The sequence below is a fragment of the Coenobita brevimanus genome, unplaced genomic scaffold, assembly GCF_032717465.1.
Source record: "Coenobita brevimanus isolate Jiangsu-jjx unplaced genomic scaffold, ASM3271746v2 jjx.HiC_scaffold_2767, whole genome shotgun sequence".
In the NCBI taxonomy this organism is placed as follows: Eukaryota; Metazoa; Arthropoda; class Malacostraca; order Decapoda; family Coenobitidae; genus Coenobita; species Coenobita brevimanus.
This window is the reverse complement of record NW_027643727.1, coordinates 43,578-62,973: the sequence shown is the minus strand read 5'-3', so window position 1 is coordinate 62,973 and position 19,396 is coordinate 43,578. Positions and strand designations below refer to the sequence as shown.

General features: G+C 40.6%; 1 protein-coding gene across 1 annotated transcript in view; it reads right to left on the bottom strand.

Annotated features, from left to right (window-relative positions):
• Positions 1–229: 229 nt before the first annotated feature.
• LOC145390046 (mediator of RNA polymerase II transcription subunit 24-like) overlaps positions 230–19,396 on the bottom strand; it is a 59,135-nt gene continuing 39,968 nt past the window's right edge. Inside the window, 4 exon segments of the mRNA XM_080265124.1 lie at positions 230–300; positions 15,512–15,609; positions 16,750–16,866; positions 18,711–18,718. Of these exon segments, the coding sequence (XP_080121250.1) occupies positions 230–300; positions 15,512–15,609; positions 16,750–16,866; positions 18,711–18,718 (294 nt within the window).

Genomic DNA, 19,396 nt, shown 5'->3' with positions numbered 1-19,396 from the left:
GCCAAATGGTTTCCTGTAAGCCAAGAAACCATTTACAATGCTGGGTGGTAACCATATAACCAAACCATACATGCTCCCTATGTGTCAGCGAGTGGGTTGGTGGAGGATTAGTGCCCCTCCCCGTAAAACAAATAACTCAAAGTCAAATGGCCATCCCTTACGGGATTGTGGCGTCTGGCAATAGATAGATAGATAGATAGATAGACAGATATCTTAGGTGTGAGGCGCTTCATCTGCCACTGTCAAGCTGCATCAGATGGCACAGGTCTTCTTGGGCAGGAGATCCAGGGGCCTGAACTTCTGTGGGTGGAAAATTCTGAGTTAATACCACATAGATTTCAGTCAATGGAACAGAGCCATTCCTACAACATAGAGAGTCACTGGCCTCTGGTTTCTGCTCCCCCCCCCCACACACACACACAAGGGAGCAATAAATGGCAAATGGAATTTAATGTGGACAAGTGTCATATAATTAAGTGTGGCAAAAGTGAGAAAAGATTAGATTGGGATTATAAGTTATGAAGGTCAACCCTACACATATCAGAAAGGGAGAAGGACCTAAGAGTGACTATCAGTAACAAACTATCTCCAGATGATCACATCAGTGAGAAGCTACATAACATGTATACACTGCTTACTAATATGAGAATAGCATTCACATATATAAATGAAGACAAACTGAGAAAGATAATAACATCATTCATCAGACCAACCCTGAAATATGCATCAGTAGTCTGGAGTCCTCATCTCAAAAAACACATAGATAAGACTGGAAAAGTAAAAAGGGCAACTACAAGATGGGTACCAAGCTTAAGGGACCTAAGCTACGAAGAAAGACTAGAAAAACTGAATCTACCAACACTACAGGAGAGAAGGTAAAGACAAGACATGATCATGCTATATAAATGCATCTCAGGGAAAGAGAAAATAGACATAAATGAATATATAACCTATGGGGAAGCATCAGCAAGAGGACACTGCAAAAAACTACATGTATGTAAAAAGAGAGGTGACAAAGATGCAAGGAAATTTAGTTTCCCAAATAGGGCAATTGATCAGTGGAATGAACTACCAAATTAAATAGTGTGTGCCAAAACTATTCACAAATTTATGGACATGTATGATAAAAATGGTTTAATACACAGAACAGTATGAGCCTGACTCATTCCTGTAAAGATACAATTAGGTAAGAACACATACACACACTTTAAAGAAAAACGTTCAGGCAGACTGGAAGACCCACATCCAGCTCAAAGTACCAGCATCCAGGGCAGCCACTGTGCTTGTGTTATGCAACAGACTGTGCAACTTCTCATTACTGTTCTTTCATTCATTCATTCATTCTCATCCAATCATTACTGTTCTCATTCATTCATTCATCATCCAGTCCTACTTTGCCCCATGAGAAGTGTAGGATCCTGGGGCTAGGCAAGTTGGTCCTGACATTTAAGATGAGAGTGACCAGCCTCACTCATCCCTGAGCGGCATTACTGCTCTACAGGAATAAAAACTCATTTACAATACAGTACACATTACCAAACCCAAACAGCCAATTTTCCATTATATTTTTTCATGCAGTAAGTAAATAAATAAATAAAACAACACATGACTTATAATTCAGGGGCTTAAAAGATTTCCCCTTTTAGCTTATTTTCTTTTTACTCTAACTTGGCCTAAAATTGCCATCTCTCCTTCTTGAATGCTTAGTTGTAACATAAGACTAACACTAAAATAGGGTGCCAGTATGAAAAGTGCTTGGTAAAGGAGGTGGAGCCATACTGTTGTCTTTTTCTATCAATGCGCTATGTGAAATAAACAGCAAAAGGACAATAATCTGGGCCAAGTTAAAGTCAAAAGAGTATAGTAATTTTCCTCCTTGGAAAGCACCATTTGGTGGGAGGTCTGAATAACAACCAATAATCCAGTACAAATTACACTCAGCCATGACTTAAACCCTTCCACACCTGCCCCACAGTCCTTCATTCGAACCCTAACATCCGTAATTATCATTCATATTTGGACTGACGGCATTACAACATTTTCATCCTGAAAAGGGATGCCTTCATGTGGTGGCACTGATGTAGCTAGGTGGTGAAGCTACCTGGTTATACAAACATCCTCAATGCCCTCCCTACCCCTCAAATGGAGGATGATGGGCTGCAGGAGAGTGGCAACCTCAGCCTGCAGTCCACTGGGTTCACAGTCAGATAATCCTGAGGTTACAACTGCTTCTAATTATTACATCGCTCTAACTCCATCACCCGTCACTATACTCTTTTTACACTAACCTGGCATAAAATTGCCATCTCTCCATCATGAAAGCTGATTTACAATACATTAGCATTAGAATATGATGCTAGTCATGAAGAAATGCTACATGGAAAGGATGAAGAGCTGAAGTATTGTCTTTTTCTGCCACTGAGCTATGTAAAATAAGCTGCAAAAGAATGAAAATCTGGACCAAGTTAGAGTACAAAGATTATATACAGCAATTTATATTTGGATGGACTGCATTTCAACACTCCCATGCTTTAGAACTCGAATATCACTTAGTGGATTCCTTTGTAGAGGATATAGGAATGATGTGTGTTGAGTTAGCGGTGGTGGGAGGGATGGAGGAGGGAGGAGGATAGGGGTGAGGCAGTGTGGTGGAGGGGGAAAGGGTGGGTTCAGGGAGTGAGGAAGCAGGAGGGGTGATGTGAGGGGGTGTGGAGGATGGGGAAGGTGACGAGGAGGGGGAAGGGGTGAGGTCAGGAAGTGACGAAGGGGGAGAAGCAGGGAGAGGAGGTGTGGATAGGGGAAGGATGGCCTGCTGGCGACTCCTGACCAAAGCCTGGTATTTCTCCTTTGCAGCTGGTATCAGAGCCATCAACCTGTGGATGGAGTCCTGAAAATAAGCCAATCCAAATCATCATCATCAGCCACTACAGCATTATCAATCTCATATTGCTGTCATCACTATCATCATTGTCATAACAATAATAATAATCATCATAATCATCATTATCATCAACATCATCATCACCATCCAGACCCTTATTCCCACATAAAGCAAGGTTGAGGTAGGATCTAATTATTTGTATCACCATCATCATCATCATCATCATCATCACCCTACTTTACCCTTTCTACTGTAACTTGGTATAAAACTGACATCTCTCCACCTTCACTGCTGAGTTGTAACATGAGAATAGCACTAGAATATAATGCTAGAAATGAAGTACTATGGAAATCATGTTGAGCCAAAGTACTGTCTCATTCTGCCACTGAGATACGTGAAATAGGCAGCAAAAGGATCAAAACCTGGGCCAAGTTAAGGCAAAAGGACTATAGTGAAATGTTACTCTGACAATTATGGCTTAAATGCAAAACCGTCATTTTACTTCATACTTTTTTCCTTTAATGTATCTGACTCTGGACATATGCTTAACAGTCCTTTCCCTGAGGCCCAGCAGTTCTACAAACCATAGCCCTCCACATGTCACCACTTCAGCACTAACACCCGCCACCCATACTGAATACATACTAGGGGTGTCTCATACAGGACTGGTGTAATGGTATTAGTGGGGGTGTTTTTATGGCAGGTCAAATTCAAATCCCTTAAACCATTCCATGCCCCAGCCGGGATTCAAATCTGTGTCCATTGGGATAGTGGATCACCTCTCTACTGATTCACCACCTGCTGACATAATGCTACCTGCAGACATGGAGCAATACCTTTTTTACCTCAGCCTGGCCCAGATGTTTGTCCTTTTGCAGATTACTACAGGTGGCTGAATGGCAGAAAAAGACAATGCTACAGCTCAACACACAGTACTGTACTTTCCACACACTTCTTTGCAACAAGTACCATATTCTAGTGTTCATCTACTGTTACAGCCTAGCAGTCACAATGACAAGATGGCAATTTTAGGTCGTTACCATTTAAACAAAAAAAAAAAAATTATCCTTGCCTTAACCTACTGAGCCTAGGGGATTTTTTTTTTTTTGGTCAGTATCTCATTGTACCATTTTTTTTTTTCCTGCACTCTATTAAACTTCCATCCTTACTCGTCAAACTGCTTCCATCGTTACTCATCACATTGCTTCCATACTACTCATCACACAGCCTCCATCCTTACTCATCATACTGCTTCCATCCTTACTCACCACACACTACTTCCACAAAATAACCAACAAAACCAGCACAAACATCACATGAATTCAAACATAAGTGACTGCACCTGAGCTCCCTGATAATTAATGATGCCAACACAGGAAATGTTTTGCTTGATGTGGGTAAGGCCTCCCAGTTTCTTCAGCGACAGTGCAAATACAACCGGCACCTCTTGCAGTTTTGCTTGTTGTAGTGTCTTTTCCACAGCATCATCTAGACCTCCTGCAGGGGAAGAGTGCCTTATATTACTCTTGCTTCTGCTTGGCCTAAAACTGTCAGCTCTTCATCTTGAATGCTGAGGTGTTGCAAAAGATAAACACTACAAGGTTATACTAGGCTTCTTTTACATTAACAAGGGCCAGATGTTTTGTCCTGTTGCCACTTATTTCACATAGTCCAGTGACAGAAAAAGGCAATGCTATGGCTCTATATTCCCTCCACAGGATTTTTTTTTACTAGCATTATATTCTAGTGCTAATCTGTTGTTACAACTCAGCATTTACAATAGAGAGATGGCAATTTTATGTCAGGTTATAGTAAAAAAAAAAAATAGTAGTCAAGAAGAGGTGCTATGAAGAGAATATACAGCCAGAGTACAGGGCATTGTCTTTTTCAGCCACTGAGCTAGAAATGACAAAACTCTGGGCCAAGTTAAGACAAAATGAGTACCAGGTATAAAGCAGCACTTCAGACTAGGAAAAGGGTCAGTACAGAGATGGCATACATGATAAATTACTGTGCAGGATGGGGACACTGATACCCAAAATAATTATTAAAGTTTGAGATGTCTAAAATTAATAAGCTGTACAATGGGGTGGAGAGGTATATGAGAGAGGGGTGTGTGAGTTGGGAGCAGGGCAGTGAAATGGCGGGGGACAGGGCGACTTGGAGGCGATTTGTTTGTGGCCACCCCTAACGGGATTGAGGCGTCTGGCAACAGATAGATAGATAGACAATAAAAGTCCATCAATCCGAATGGCAGTGGACCGAGAATCATTCGGATTATCAGATTTTTCGGATTTTTGGGTGGGACCCCTAAGACACTTAATTTCATGTTTAAACTGAAATTTTACCGAATGGATCACTTTTCATTCATTCATAATACAATATGGAACATATTACATATTACACAAATTTTTTACTTAATGTATTACTGAACTATATTGAAATATTTATTGTTGTAAAAGGTATGGAGTGCTAATACAACAAAAGAAGGTGGTGGGTTGTGCCACACACCTTATTGAAGGCACAAACTGTAATTGGTAAACTAAGAGATGTCATGGGTTGTTTAACTCACCTGTAATGCACAGTTTGTTGGCCTTCTTCAAAAATTCGTATTATTGGGATTTTCGGATTATCAGCGTTCGGATTAATGGACTTTTACTGTATTTTCATGTGATTGTGCCTATACAAATAATATTCAGTAGGGAAAAGATAAAAGAATGTCACTAGTACATCATTCACTGCATCATTAAGAAGTAGTACTAGTAATGTGGGCTGGGAATAATGGGCATTTTGTAATATCCATCACTTGTGGTGTCATACTGTTTTGTATACAATCTGAGTGATCCTTTTTTTTTACCATGTGTACAGTCAGTATTATTAGCTTCATCTATAACACCATATGTCCTCTTGGGAACCTATCTAAAAGGAATGGCTGTGACTGTTACATCTCCAAGCTTCTTATCCCTGCTACTTAGCCCTTACAAAGTACTGTACTGTATATCTGCAGAAAACTGTACTGCAGAATACTTCAGAGATGGAGAGAACATTTCAACAAGTACCTAAATGTGAGGAGTAAGAAAAATCTGTAATGATGGCAGTGGGGACAACTAAATCAGGGGAATGGATGACTGAGAGAAAATTGATCCATGAGTATAACAGAAAAATATAGGTAAATAAGAGCGAGGTATAAAGCATATGAGGTGAATGGTCCAGTGTATGTGAAGGGATGCTGTACAGGGAACTGAACTGAAATGTATAGATTACCAAAGGCTACACACAACAGAGTGCAGTCAGTAAAAATACACAGAGACCATACAGGTTTTACTTTAATCAAATTTCAGAAATTATTTTTAAAACTGGTTGGCTACAATCGACCCTTTCCATCATTAAACACACTTAAAACGATGCTGAGGGACAAATACCAGTACTGTATTGGGTACATTTTACATTATTTAGGAAGTGGAGAGATGGCATGGGGCACAAGGGCTTAGGAGTAAATGAAGAAAAAACAAAAGTGATGGTATCCAGGGCTAGGGGCAGTACTGTCAAAGAAGAAGGAGAATGGCTATGTGCGATTTGCCACAAGGGCATAGGAAGTAATTCCATCTTGTGCAGTGTCTGTAATAATTGGGTGCATAAGAGATGTAGTGGTATTAGAGGTAGACTGCGAGATAACGCTGATTTCATGTGTGCGGTGTGTCAGAGAGAGCAGGTGGAGATTGACAGGCGTGAAAGGATTGAACTTGCTGGTGGATCTCTTGAGTGTGTGGAAGAGTTTTGTTATTTGGGAGACATGTTATGTGCTTGTGGCAGGGCTGGAGCTAGCTCTGTGGCTAGAGCAAGGAGTGGTTGGAAGAAGTTCAGGGAGCTGTTGCCTCTCCTGACACTGAGAGGGTTCTCTCTCTGTGGTAAAGGATCTCTGTATACAGCTTTTGTTAGGAGTGTAATGCTGTATGGTAGTGAGACCTGGCAGTAAAGGAAGAGGATATTCGCAAGCTCAAATGTACAGAAATGACAATGATTAGGTGGATGTGCAGTATAGGACTACATAATAGATAGATAGATAAATAGATAGATAGAGAGACAGATAGAAGCAGGAAGTCAAATGATGAGAAGGTGTTGTGTTTGCGAGAAGCGAGCAGCGCTAAACGCTTACACGGGGGAAAGCTGACGACAGCGGCCAGTAAGGAGATGATTCAGTTAGCTGTCAGCAGTCCTCTCGTGAGAAAGATCTAGTCCACCCACGAGGAACACATGTGACACACCCCTGCTATACCAGAATTTAGGAAAGAGAGCTCAGACCTAGATTAGCCACCGAACAGGCTAGACAGAAGGAGACAAGCGACCCTAGAGAGAGGTCGAGACGGAGATTAGCTTGAGAACAGAGAGAGAGAGAGAGATAGCGAGACAGGGAGGTAGCTACCCAGGACTTATACTATTATACCTGTTTAATATTTCCAAGACAAATAAAAATAGTCCCATACTATTCTTTACCTCTCCCGTCACTACATGACATCTGGTGGGGGAAACTACTACAAGATATAAAAGCCGCTCGACCACAAGTCTAAAATATACTTCTCTACAATTAACTACAAAGTCTTTATGACATTTGGTAGCAGCGAACGTATACGAACCTCGTCTACGAATCAACATTAAATTCCTACAAAATATCAAGATTGACAACAACCAACAATATCAGCTCCTGCCCCCTCCGTCTCCCAGATCATTACGCTGATGCAGAGGTCAAGAGATCACTCGGCACGCCTTGCAAGTAGCTTAACGACAAATCAGCAAATCTGCGGACATCGTCTCCGAATTAAAAGCAAATTTCTACAAAAGCAACCGAGACTACAAGGTTAGCTCCAGTTCTACAAAGTCTACAGCCATCTACAATCAACTACAATTAACAACTCTACGTCGTCTGTATAATCTTCTACACGCACCTACAAGTAGCGGCGGTCTTCATCCCACACCGAATAAATCACTAGAGAAAAGGACAGAGAAAACTTCCACATAGAATAAAGGGAACAAACAAACGAAGAGTGAGACACGATTTACAACTCATCTTACTCACTCGTCTTCACTCAAGTTACTCATCGCTACTCATTCACTCACCACAGCTACCAGTGTGGGAAGCCGACGTCACCATGTGCTGAGATGACATCACAACGCGAGTCTGCCATGCCAAGCAACGTGTGACGGACACCAGGCACTTCTCACCCACTACTCATTACTCATTATTCACATAGCTCCTACTCATATTCACTTATTTTCACAGTTAAGTTGGAAATTCGACGTTCTATGTTGAGGTTTGCCTGGGACAGCCGTTAACCACTACAAATACCAGGCCATGGAGTTTCCTGAGTAATATCGTCCATCAACACACCACTAGAATTATCAAGAGATCTTCAATCAAACCTGTATTTTCTTCCGAGATCGACTTTTGTAACGACACACCTCTACGATCTGTATCAAGTGGGTAAAATTATACTTGCTCATTTCTTCTCAGTGCTAAAATTAGCTATATTCAACTTATTTAATCATCTAGTTTGCTAGGACATAAATAAACAAGAGGCGTATTTCATAACATCATATCTTAATGACAGGAATATTTTCGCAACCACCCACGTTAATACCAGATGACACACAAATTGCCACAACATCAGACTCACAATTAAGAGACAGCCCACCCATTGTACAACCCACACCACACGTTATAGATAAGGAAACAAATACGGGAGTTTCGGATGATGAGTGGGAAACCCCTTCAGATGTTGAGAGTATCGACTTCGCAGCTGCCTTAAATACGTATGCCAATATACTTAACAGGGTTCACCGGTCCGGTCATACATATTCTACCATTCCCTCACATAACGATAAACTCGTACAAGTTGAATTAACAGGGCAATCATTAAAGATGAATCAAGAAACAAATACTGCTGATCTAAAAACCACACCTCACGTTTTTGTGTATCACGAGGATAAGACTGCCCCAAAATTCTCTGGCACAGACAAGGATCGCATTGATGTCATTTCATTAATCAGTCAGTGCGAACAAATGTTCATCAAGCGCCACATACTAGATGAACAAGAGAAAATTGCTATTTTTTCATCTTGCATAAGCCAGGAAAGATGTCCAGCAAGCAATTTATTGCGCTCCGATAAGCTACATCGTGCTAGGACATATGATGAATTTAAAACTGAATTTCTGAAGAAATTTTCTGGAGGTATGAACTTCTTGCCAGGTATAATTCCAGAATTACATAAAATTGTAGATCTTGTAAGGGAGCACACTACAAACCATGTGCTCAGTGAAATAACTGCTGATGTCTCCACAATCAAGAGAACCCTATTAGCTACTCTGGAGAATTCTAAGTGGATAACAGATGATGGAAAGATGTCCCCAGACCTCGTCGTGGACATCATTGGTTATGTAGCTGCCTTGTGTAAATTACCTGATAGAACCCTTAAGATCGCCAAAACAATCGCGTACATCCCTGGAATGTGCTTACTAGACTTAATGAACGAGGTAGAGATGCAGTGCAGTAAAGCAGGTGTGGTCGACACACATGCACATTCTGGTAGAATCAGGGTACCTGAGACAGTATCAGCTGTGAAAACATCAACACCGACCCCAAACAGAGAACAAAATCGATCGCGACCTGAAATGAGGCAGTCCAAACAGACAAAGACGCCTAGACCTCGTTCCCACACGCCTTCCTACAGGCAGTTTCATAAGTTTTCGCGCAGCCCGAGGCAGGTCTCGCGCTATAAACAACACTTTTTATGGGAAATCACCTCGTAGGTCACAGTCAAGGGATAGGTCCATTCTGTGTCATTACTGTGCAAAACCAGGACACACAAGGTATGAATGCTTTATCAAGGCAAAAGAGGATAATCAAAAGACACAAGGGTTTGGTCCTTACTGTAGGCATCATAGATACCAAGGGCACTGGACTAGTGATTGCAAAACAGTAGAAAAAATTGTGTCTATGTTCAAATCGGGGGAAGACCAAGTCATGACAAAAAACGAACAAACATAAAAAAGAACAAGGTTAAACTTCACATAGGAGGCATGTTGGGAAATGAGTGTATCTTGATACCAGCTGTATGTGAGGATCAAAACGTTTCCTTATTTTTAGATACAGGCTCTCCAGTGAACTTAATAACACATGAAGAACTAAATAGAATTCTTAAAAATAAAAAGAAAGTAACTTTTCTGGATGAAGCTGATTTAGAATTAAACACAGTAGATGGTCAAGAGATTACAGTAAAAGGTATGATAAGATTAAATCTCAGTTTCACAGAAACTACAAGACCATTCTCTGCATTGTTCTATATCGTTGAAAACTTAGCAATTAAAGCTCATATGTTACTGGGCTTAAGATCCATGAGAACTGAGAACATAACTATACTCCCACAAATGAATGGAATAGACTTTGATAATGAATTTATAGAGGAAATAACTTCAGAGCCCTCACCGATTGGTAGAAGAGAGCCAAAAAGAATTGGTAATATTAAAGGCTTAAACAAACATACACAAATAGATGAGTGTATAGATCCACTTACACCAGCAACCCCATCCTCCAGAATTAGTGACCCAGCTAACAGTACTGATTTATCAATTTTTCCAGCCCATCTCACTAATGATTTGGTTATACCACCTAATTCATACATGAAGGTTACCATAAAGAGCAAATTACGGAATAGTACTGTTCTTGTCTTAGAAGAATTATGTAAAGTAAAGGGATTGTCAGTAGAAAACGCATTATGTCATACGAACGACGAAGGGCTAACTCAGATATTCATTATTAATCACATGAATGGGGAAGTTCAGTTGAAGAAGGGAACTTGCATAGTTAATATTGAAAAATGTTTCGCCCCTGTAAAGGAAATAAATATTGGTGGAGTATCAAGTGAGATAAAATCTACGGATAGAGAAAGAATAAAAGAGAATTTAATTCACTCAGGTGAATTTGACGAAGAAAATGATTTGTTAACCCTGCTGGAAACACACAGGGACACCGTAGCCTTGCCCGGAGAACGATTAGGGTGTACTAACTTGATTAATCACATGATTAATGTGCACCCTGAAACACCACCAATTTTCGTACCAGCTTATCGCATACCACACTCCCAACGTACACTTGCTAATCAGTATGTCGATGAAATGTTAAAGCTTGGAATTATTGAGCCTTCAGTTTCTCCGTGGAACGCTCCCCTTTTCTTTGTGCCCAAGAGAAATGGAGAAATGCGTGCGGTAGTAGATTACCGTAAACTAAATAATCACACCATCCCAGACAGATTTCCCATGCCATTGCTAAGTGATGTTCTACAGAATATTGGTCCTGAGAATAATATATTCTCGACCATCGATCTCCTAAACGGATACTATCAGATTCCGGTATCTCAGGAGTCACGTAAATACACTGCCTTTTCAACAAACAGAGGCCATTATCAATATACAAGAATGCCAATGGGACTGAGGACAGCCCCTGGTACGTTCCAGCGTCTTATGAATTACGTATTGTCCGGAATTTTAGGACAAGGAATATTTGTTTATCTTGACGATATTATTATCGCAACGAAGAATATTAAGGATCATCTCAGGAAATTAGACTTACTCTTACAAAAGCTTAGTGATGCTGGATTAAAAATTAAACTTTCTAAATGCAAATTTTGCTTTAAGGAAATAAATTTCTTAGGCCACAAATTAAGCTCTGATGGTATTCACACCACTGATGACAAAATACAGGCAGTGAGAGATTTTCCTGAACCCACTACGACTGACGAAGTTAGACAATTTTTAGGTCTGGCTGGGTACTATAGGTCCTTCGTACCACAGTTCTCTCATATAGCCTTCCCTCTATTCCAACTACTCAAAAAAGATGCTGTATTCCAATGGGAAGAAGAACAAAAAAGGGCATTTAACAATCTAAAAATTAAACTAACGAATGCACCTTGTTTAGCATATCCAGATTACACGAAATCATTTCTTATTTGTACAGACGCATCAGTTAAAGGATTAGGGGCTGTACTGATGCAGGAAGATAAAAGAGGAAAGAATCAACCAATTGCATTTGCCAGCAGACAAACAAGAGGTGCAGAAAAAATTATAGCACTACAGACTTAGAGGCACTTGCAGTGATTTTTGCATTACAAAAGTTTCGAGATTTGGTATATGGTTACGAAATCCACTTATTCACCGACCATAAACCACTGGTGGGTATGTTTAAAGAAAAACTCCTTTCTGGGAGGAGAGCAAGATGGAAATGTACAGTTGAAAACTACAGTGTACAAATACATTATATACAAGGTAAAATGAATATAGTAGCTGACGCATTATCTAGGAACCCGAACACAATTCAGGTTGCGGCGTTAGATCTCAAAGGAAATATCCCAAACCACGAGGATATCGCAAAGGCACAAAGACTTGACCCAGTATGGTCAAAAGTAATATACAAGTTAGAAAGTGGAGATGACATACAATTACCCAAACTGCATGTCCCACTTGAACAATTCACAATGGTCAATAATACATTATACAAAATTAACTCTAAACAACCAAAACGCCAAAGAAATACTAACCAGTTGGTAGTACCTAATGACATGATACCCCAAGTATTACGAATGATACACGACAGCCCACATGCAGGACACCCTGGAAAGGATAAGACATTCAACCAAGCCCAGCTATTATATTACTGGCCTTCATTACGAAGAGATATACACAATCATATAGACAGATGCGAATCATGTGCGAAACACAAAGGATACCCAATCACACCTGCACCGATGGGTAATTACCCAGTACCACATCAACCATGGGACGTTGTCGCTGTTGATTTACTCAAGTTGCCATTATCATACAATAATAACCTATACTTATTCGTAGCAACGGATCATTTTTCCCGTTATGTCATTTTAGCTCCAATTAAAGATAAGACAGCAGAGACAGTAGCAAAGGCAATAACAGATAATGTAATATGTCGCTTTACTACCCCAAAGGTATTAATAAGTGATAATGGAGGAGAATTTAATTCTGAGATCTTACAAGAAATATGTAAACAATACAACATTAAAAAGGTTAACGTTTTGGCCTATCACCCAGCATCGAATGGGTTGGTAGAGAGACAAAATAAAAAGGTATTAGATGTGCTACGACACATTCTCAGTGAAAATTATGCGAGCTGGGATGATTGGATTCCCAGAGTAGAGGCCTCCATTAATGGGTCTATAAATAAATCCATTGGTGACACACCACATTTCATTATATATGGCACGGATAAAAATTACCATATGAGCTCCTAGAAGGTGACAGCATGCCTATATACAATTACGATGATTACTCTAAACTCCGTTTACGTGAATTCCAGGACATACACAAAAGAGTACAAAAACAATTAACGATGTCCAAGGAAGAAATGACGGAGGCATTTAACAAAAAGGCAAAAGATTCACCTATCAGCTTAGGAGACATTGTTTACGGAGTCATTCATACGAGAGACAATAAATTATCCCCTAAATTTGAGGGCCCATACAGAGTAATTAACATAAAGGCAAACAAAGTTTTAATTAAGTCACTTTCAAGTGGCGAGGAAAAACAAGTTCATATTGACCATTTAAAACGAGTTTCAAGGGAATTATCACATAATTATTCAGCCTCGGATACAACCGAACAGGTGAACGTACCTCAAGAAACCAAGCAAGAACACAACAATGATTACAAAAAGAAATTAAGGTCATATACCAAACAATCGAACATAGGTGCAACTATTCCAATGAAATCTACAGTACATCATTTACGAGAATTAAATATCGATTTAAACTCCTTCTATAAATGAAATAACAGCCAACCGTAACGCACATCATCACTATCATCAACCACAGCTTTATAGGAAATTAATAGATTTTTTTTTTTTTCAGTAGGTTACGATGAAGGGACTTATGCTATGGATTCTCCTATACATAGTAAGAGTATATGCGCACCTAGACCCCAAGCATATAGTACGACAAGGATGCCTCATAGCTCCAACGGCCACGACTACAATCGTCAAGGATGTCATGAGTACTGAAATAAGTCTAGATTACTTGTATTCATACAATTATGTTACTTTACAATATTATGTATTTCACTTAATTAGCTTATAAGTTCATTATAATGTGTATGTAGTATGTATTAATATATATTAACTATTAAATGTCGATGGTACGTCATTTTCGGGGGAAAGCTGACGACAGCGGCCAGTAAGGAGATGATTCAGTTAGCTGTCAGCAGTCCTCTCGTGAGAAAGATCTAGTCCACCCACGAGGAACACATGTGACACACCCCTGCTATACCAGAATTTAGGAAAGAGAGCTCAGACCTAGATTAGCCACCGAACAGGCTAGACAGAAGGAGACAAGCGACCCTAGAGAGAGGTCGAGACGGAGATTAGCTTGAGAACAGAGAGAGAGAGAGAGATAGCGAGACAGGGAGGTAGCTACCCAGGACTTATACTATTATACCTGTTTAATATTTCCAAGACAAATAAAAATAGTCCCATACTATTCTTTACCTCTCCCGTCACTACATGACATCTGGTGGGGAAACTACTACAAGATATAAAAGCCGCTCGACCACAAGTCTAAAATATACTTCTCTACAATTAACTACAAAGTCTTTATGACAGCAGTGCATCCCCTAGTGTGAGGCCTGGGGGAGCTAGGTTTATGATGGAAGAGTTGAGGAGTAGGTTGGGACTGGACTGTATTGGTGCTGTGATGAGGAGAGGCAGACTGAGATAGTCTGAGCATGTGGAGGGGATGAATGATGATAAATGGGTGCTGAAAGTGAGAAGTGTTAATGTTAGGGGTAGGGTTGCGAGAGGTAGACCGAAAAACACCTGGGACGATGTCATTCAGTGTGACCTCAGGGATGAGGGACTGAATAGGGAAGCTGCCACAGATCGAGCAGCATGGAGAGCCGCCATTAGGTGACCAAGACCGATGCATAGAGCCTTCAAAAATTAAACAAAACGATGGAGCTAGAAAAGGACACCTACATTTGGCTGCACTGATATAACCGAGCTGCTCCCCTGCCCAGTTATACATACTTCCCTCAACTCCCTCCCTCTCCTCTAAAAGGAGAATGGTGAGCTACAAGAAGATGGCATCTCTGGCCTGTAATCCACTGGGTTCACATTCAGATAAGCCTAGGGTTGTGGTTACTACTACATTACTGTTTATAACACTACTTACAGTACCTGTACTGTACTGTACCATACTGTACAACATTCTCACGCATTCACTCTTAACCCAAAATTTATTGGACCAAACAATGACATGAAATAACAAATAATCAATCACCGCTTACTTCACTCAATTAAGCACATAGAAAAGGGATACAGTAATATAATAACAACTGACACACTATTGTTGGTTAATTTTCAGCTGACAAAGCTGGGCCACTTCCACACCTTGAATACCAAGTCAAGGGCATATGAAATTCTGTAAGCCTTCATTATGAGGTAGGAATCTCCTTGGTTGCTTGTCAAACTGACTCTCATCCAACTACATTTGGCCATCAACTGAGCTGAAAGAGGTTAGGATCTGAGCCGGGTTAAAACAAACATGCAAATATGTTGTTACCTGGTTCATAGCACTTCTGTATATTTGGTGCCATAATGATGCATGACATCTTGCCCATTAACTTGGTTGTCTGCTTCAGCCCACACACAAACCTCTGCCTGTCAAAAAAAAGGGAGTTACAATTTGGCCTAAATTAACAGCATGAATCCAACGATGTATTAATCAACTGTATTTTCATAACTACCAGATTATTTCATTTTCCTTTGGAAGACTTTCTATGGTGATGGGGTTGATGGAGGGTATTTCTAACCTCTCTACTTCAAAGTCTCTCTTATGCTGAATAAAACTGTATCATGAGAGAATAAAATAGAAAATATCACTCTACTTTAATAGGTTAGAGCTGTTTCACTTTAAAAGCTGTTTCATTATTCTGCTGCTGATGAATTAACATCTATTAGTGGTAGGTGGGGGCGCTCACCATCCACTCACTCGACGTAGTGCTGCTCTCAGGTGACTGTTCTCTCCTCTCTTCCTTTCTTCTTTCCTTCCTTCCTCTTGTTTCTTTCTTTCTTTCCTTCTTTCTTTCTTCTTCCTTCTGTCTACAGGTGACTCTCCACTGACTGACATGGCAAATGGTCTCCTGTACATCAGGAAACCATTTACTACGCTGGGTGATAACCACATAACCAAACTATGGCACCTGGTGGTTTAGTGGGTAACTATGGCACTCCTGCCAGATTAAGCCAATGTAGGTTTACATCCAAGGGATGGTTGGGGCTTATTGCTCATGTAATGCCACTCAGGGATGAGTGAGGCTGGTCACTCTCATCTTAAATGTCTGGACCAACTTGCCTAGCCCTGGGTTCCTACACTCCACATGGGGCAACACAGGATTAGATAATGATGATGATGATGATGACGATATTCACTTAAAGTTACTTATGATTCATCATAAAGTTGCTCGCAAGTTAGAAATGAATGTTTTTAAGCTTTAACCACTCAGTCACAAACCAGAAATATGTCTCACTTAGGGCTTTTCACTTGAAGCAGTTGCTGGCAAAGAACGCCTTCATGTGCCAGTAGTCCGGTGCCTATATAACTCGGTGGTTCCACTGCCTGGTTTTACAAACAACCATCAATTTCCTTCCCATCCCCCAATTGAAAAATGGTGGACTGCAGAAAAATGTCAGCTTCAGCCTATAGTCCACTGGCTTCTTGTTTACATAGGCCTGGGGTCACAGTTACTACTACTACTACTACCTGTGCTACAACAGCAACAAAAAAAATTATCAACTGACTTGATGGCACCCTTGGCAGGGTCCCGTGCATACAGTCGCCTCTGGAACAGAACCACAGCTTTGAGCAATTCTGCTGCCACTTCATTAATTTCATCTGTCACAACATGGGTGCAGTACCTGGGGAGAGGCGTCAGATTAGAGGGTTTTCTCATCAATTCACCCTGAAGGTTAATCCATCCTAAGTCATTTCATTCTTACTAACCTAACCTAACTTGACCTAACCTTCACTAACTGAACATTACTACTGGTAAATCTAAGGTAATCTAACTTAACATGCTGGTAATATAATCTTACCTAACCTAACCTAACCTAACCTAACCTAACCTAACCTAACCTAACCTAACCCAACCTAGCCATATCTATGCTAACCTAATCTACTTACATAAAAGCCATAAAAAATAGACCAAAAAAAAAAAACTGTAAAAAGTTTACTAACATGCAGTAAAAAGTTTACTGTATAACAGTGTCATCAACACCAGCCACAGGCACCCACATCCAGTTATGTAATTACATTATCATCATCGTCAACACATGGAAAATAACCCATTCTGCCCATGGTTGTCATTTCTATTTATTCTCGCTACCACCAGATGATATCCAGGTAATTTAGTTATGGGGTATGTCTATCCCCCTTTCTTAATACTGACTATGACAAAACACAAGAATAAGTTTCAAAGCAAGCCTGAGGACAGTAAATCAACCAGGGGGATGAGGGTGGGTTCATGGAATGTGGGAAGTTTGAGGGGAAGAGCAGGGGAAGTCGTTGAGGCATTCAGTAGGACGTGAGTGGATGTGGCGTGTTTGCAGGAAGTCTTGTACAGGGTGGATCAGCCAGAAAGATTGTTGGGAAGGACTGTTACTATATGTTGTTTTGGCAGGAGGGGACAGACGGAGATGGGTGTGTTGGTGTGATGGTTGCGGAGAAATCTATCTATCTATATACCTAGGCTGCTTCCCCCAAGGAAAGGGAGGTAGCCGAGACAGGATGACACACTCCCCATTTACTCATTCATTGCTGTCGGGCCCTGCTGCGGATGTCACTGATTGCGGAGAAATAGGTGGAATATATTATGAATGTTATGAGAGTAAGCAAAAGGATATTGGTAGTGAAAATTCTATCCAGTAGAAAGATAGCTGCAATTATATCGGCATCTGCTCCACAGGCAGGATTGGATGAAGCAGAGAAAGATAGATTTTGGGATGATTTAATACGTGTAGTAGGTGGTATGCAGAATCATGAGATAGTGGTTTTGGGAGGGGATTTAAATGGTCATGTAGGTGAAGCAGCACAAGGTTATGAAGGAGTGCAAGGGGGATGTGCGTATGGTCTAAGGAATGCGGAAGGGGAAAGGATACTCAAGTTTGGGGAGGCAACGGACATGATTGTGTGCAACACATATTTTAGGAAAAGAGAGAGTAGGTTAATTACGTATGAGTCTGGGGGAAACAGCAGTCAGATAGATTATTTTCTGGTTAGGTGGGCTGATAGGAGATTAGTGAGGGATGTTAAAGTTATAGGAAGTGAGGAGTGTGTCCAGCAGAAGAAACTATTGATTTGTGATATGGTGCTTAAAGAATGAGTGATGAAAAAGAGGACTTATGTACCTAGGAGGAAAATATGGAAGCTGAAAAACCAACTACAGTAGTAAGGGATGCCTTCTACAGCGAGATGAGGAGAGTGGTGGCTGAACAGGGAGCTGTAGACAGAGGCATTAATGAACAGTACAGAGCCCTCAAGAACAATCTCTTGACAGTTACTAAGGTAACATGCGGTTGGACAAGAGGACCATCAAAATATAAAGTAACCTGGTGGTGGGATGAGGGTGGAGAAGCTGCAGTTAAGGAGAAAAGAAGGTTTTTCCTGGAATGGAAGAAGGGTGGTAGCAAGGAGGAATACTTGACTGCCAAGCGTAGGGTTAGAAGAGAGGTATACAGGGCGAAGTCAGTCACAGATACTTTACTTGATAACCTAAATCATGAGGAAAGGAAAAATATGACATTTAAGGTGGCAAATCAGATGGAGAGGGATAATCGGGATATTATAGGTGAGCAGTGTGTGAAGAATGATGAAGGAAGGGTAGTGGTGAACAGTGAGGATATTAAAGATGCATGGAGAGAGCATTATAGCCGGTTCTTGAATGGGGAGTTTGACTGGGACAGGGAAGGTTTGAGCCAGCAGATCCAGTGTTAGATCCTTGGCCTATGAATAATGCTGCTACTGTAAGTGAGGAAATAGCAGGATGATGGTGGGGAAGGCAGCAAGTGTGTCTGGGTTGACTGCCGAAATGTTGAAGCCCTTAGGAGATATAGGGGTGAGGTTAGTCACTGACCTGATAAATATGATTATTTGTGAGTGTGTTGTCCCATATGATTGGCTTGAGTATAATTGTAAATGTGTATAAAGGGAAGGGTGATGCCGTGGAAAGAGGAAATTAAAGAGGTACACTCAACCCCCTGCTATCGCGCCTAATTGGTCACAGGAAACGCGCGTGATAGCTGAACTGAACAATCAATGGGAAAATTTCTAATTGGTTTTTCGGTGGCCCATTTTTCTAACTTTAACCACTTTATGCCTAGGATTTTCTGCCAATCTCTCCTCTAACATGAAATAAAGCATTATTACATTAATAATAACAGTATAATAAAT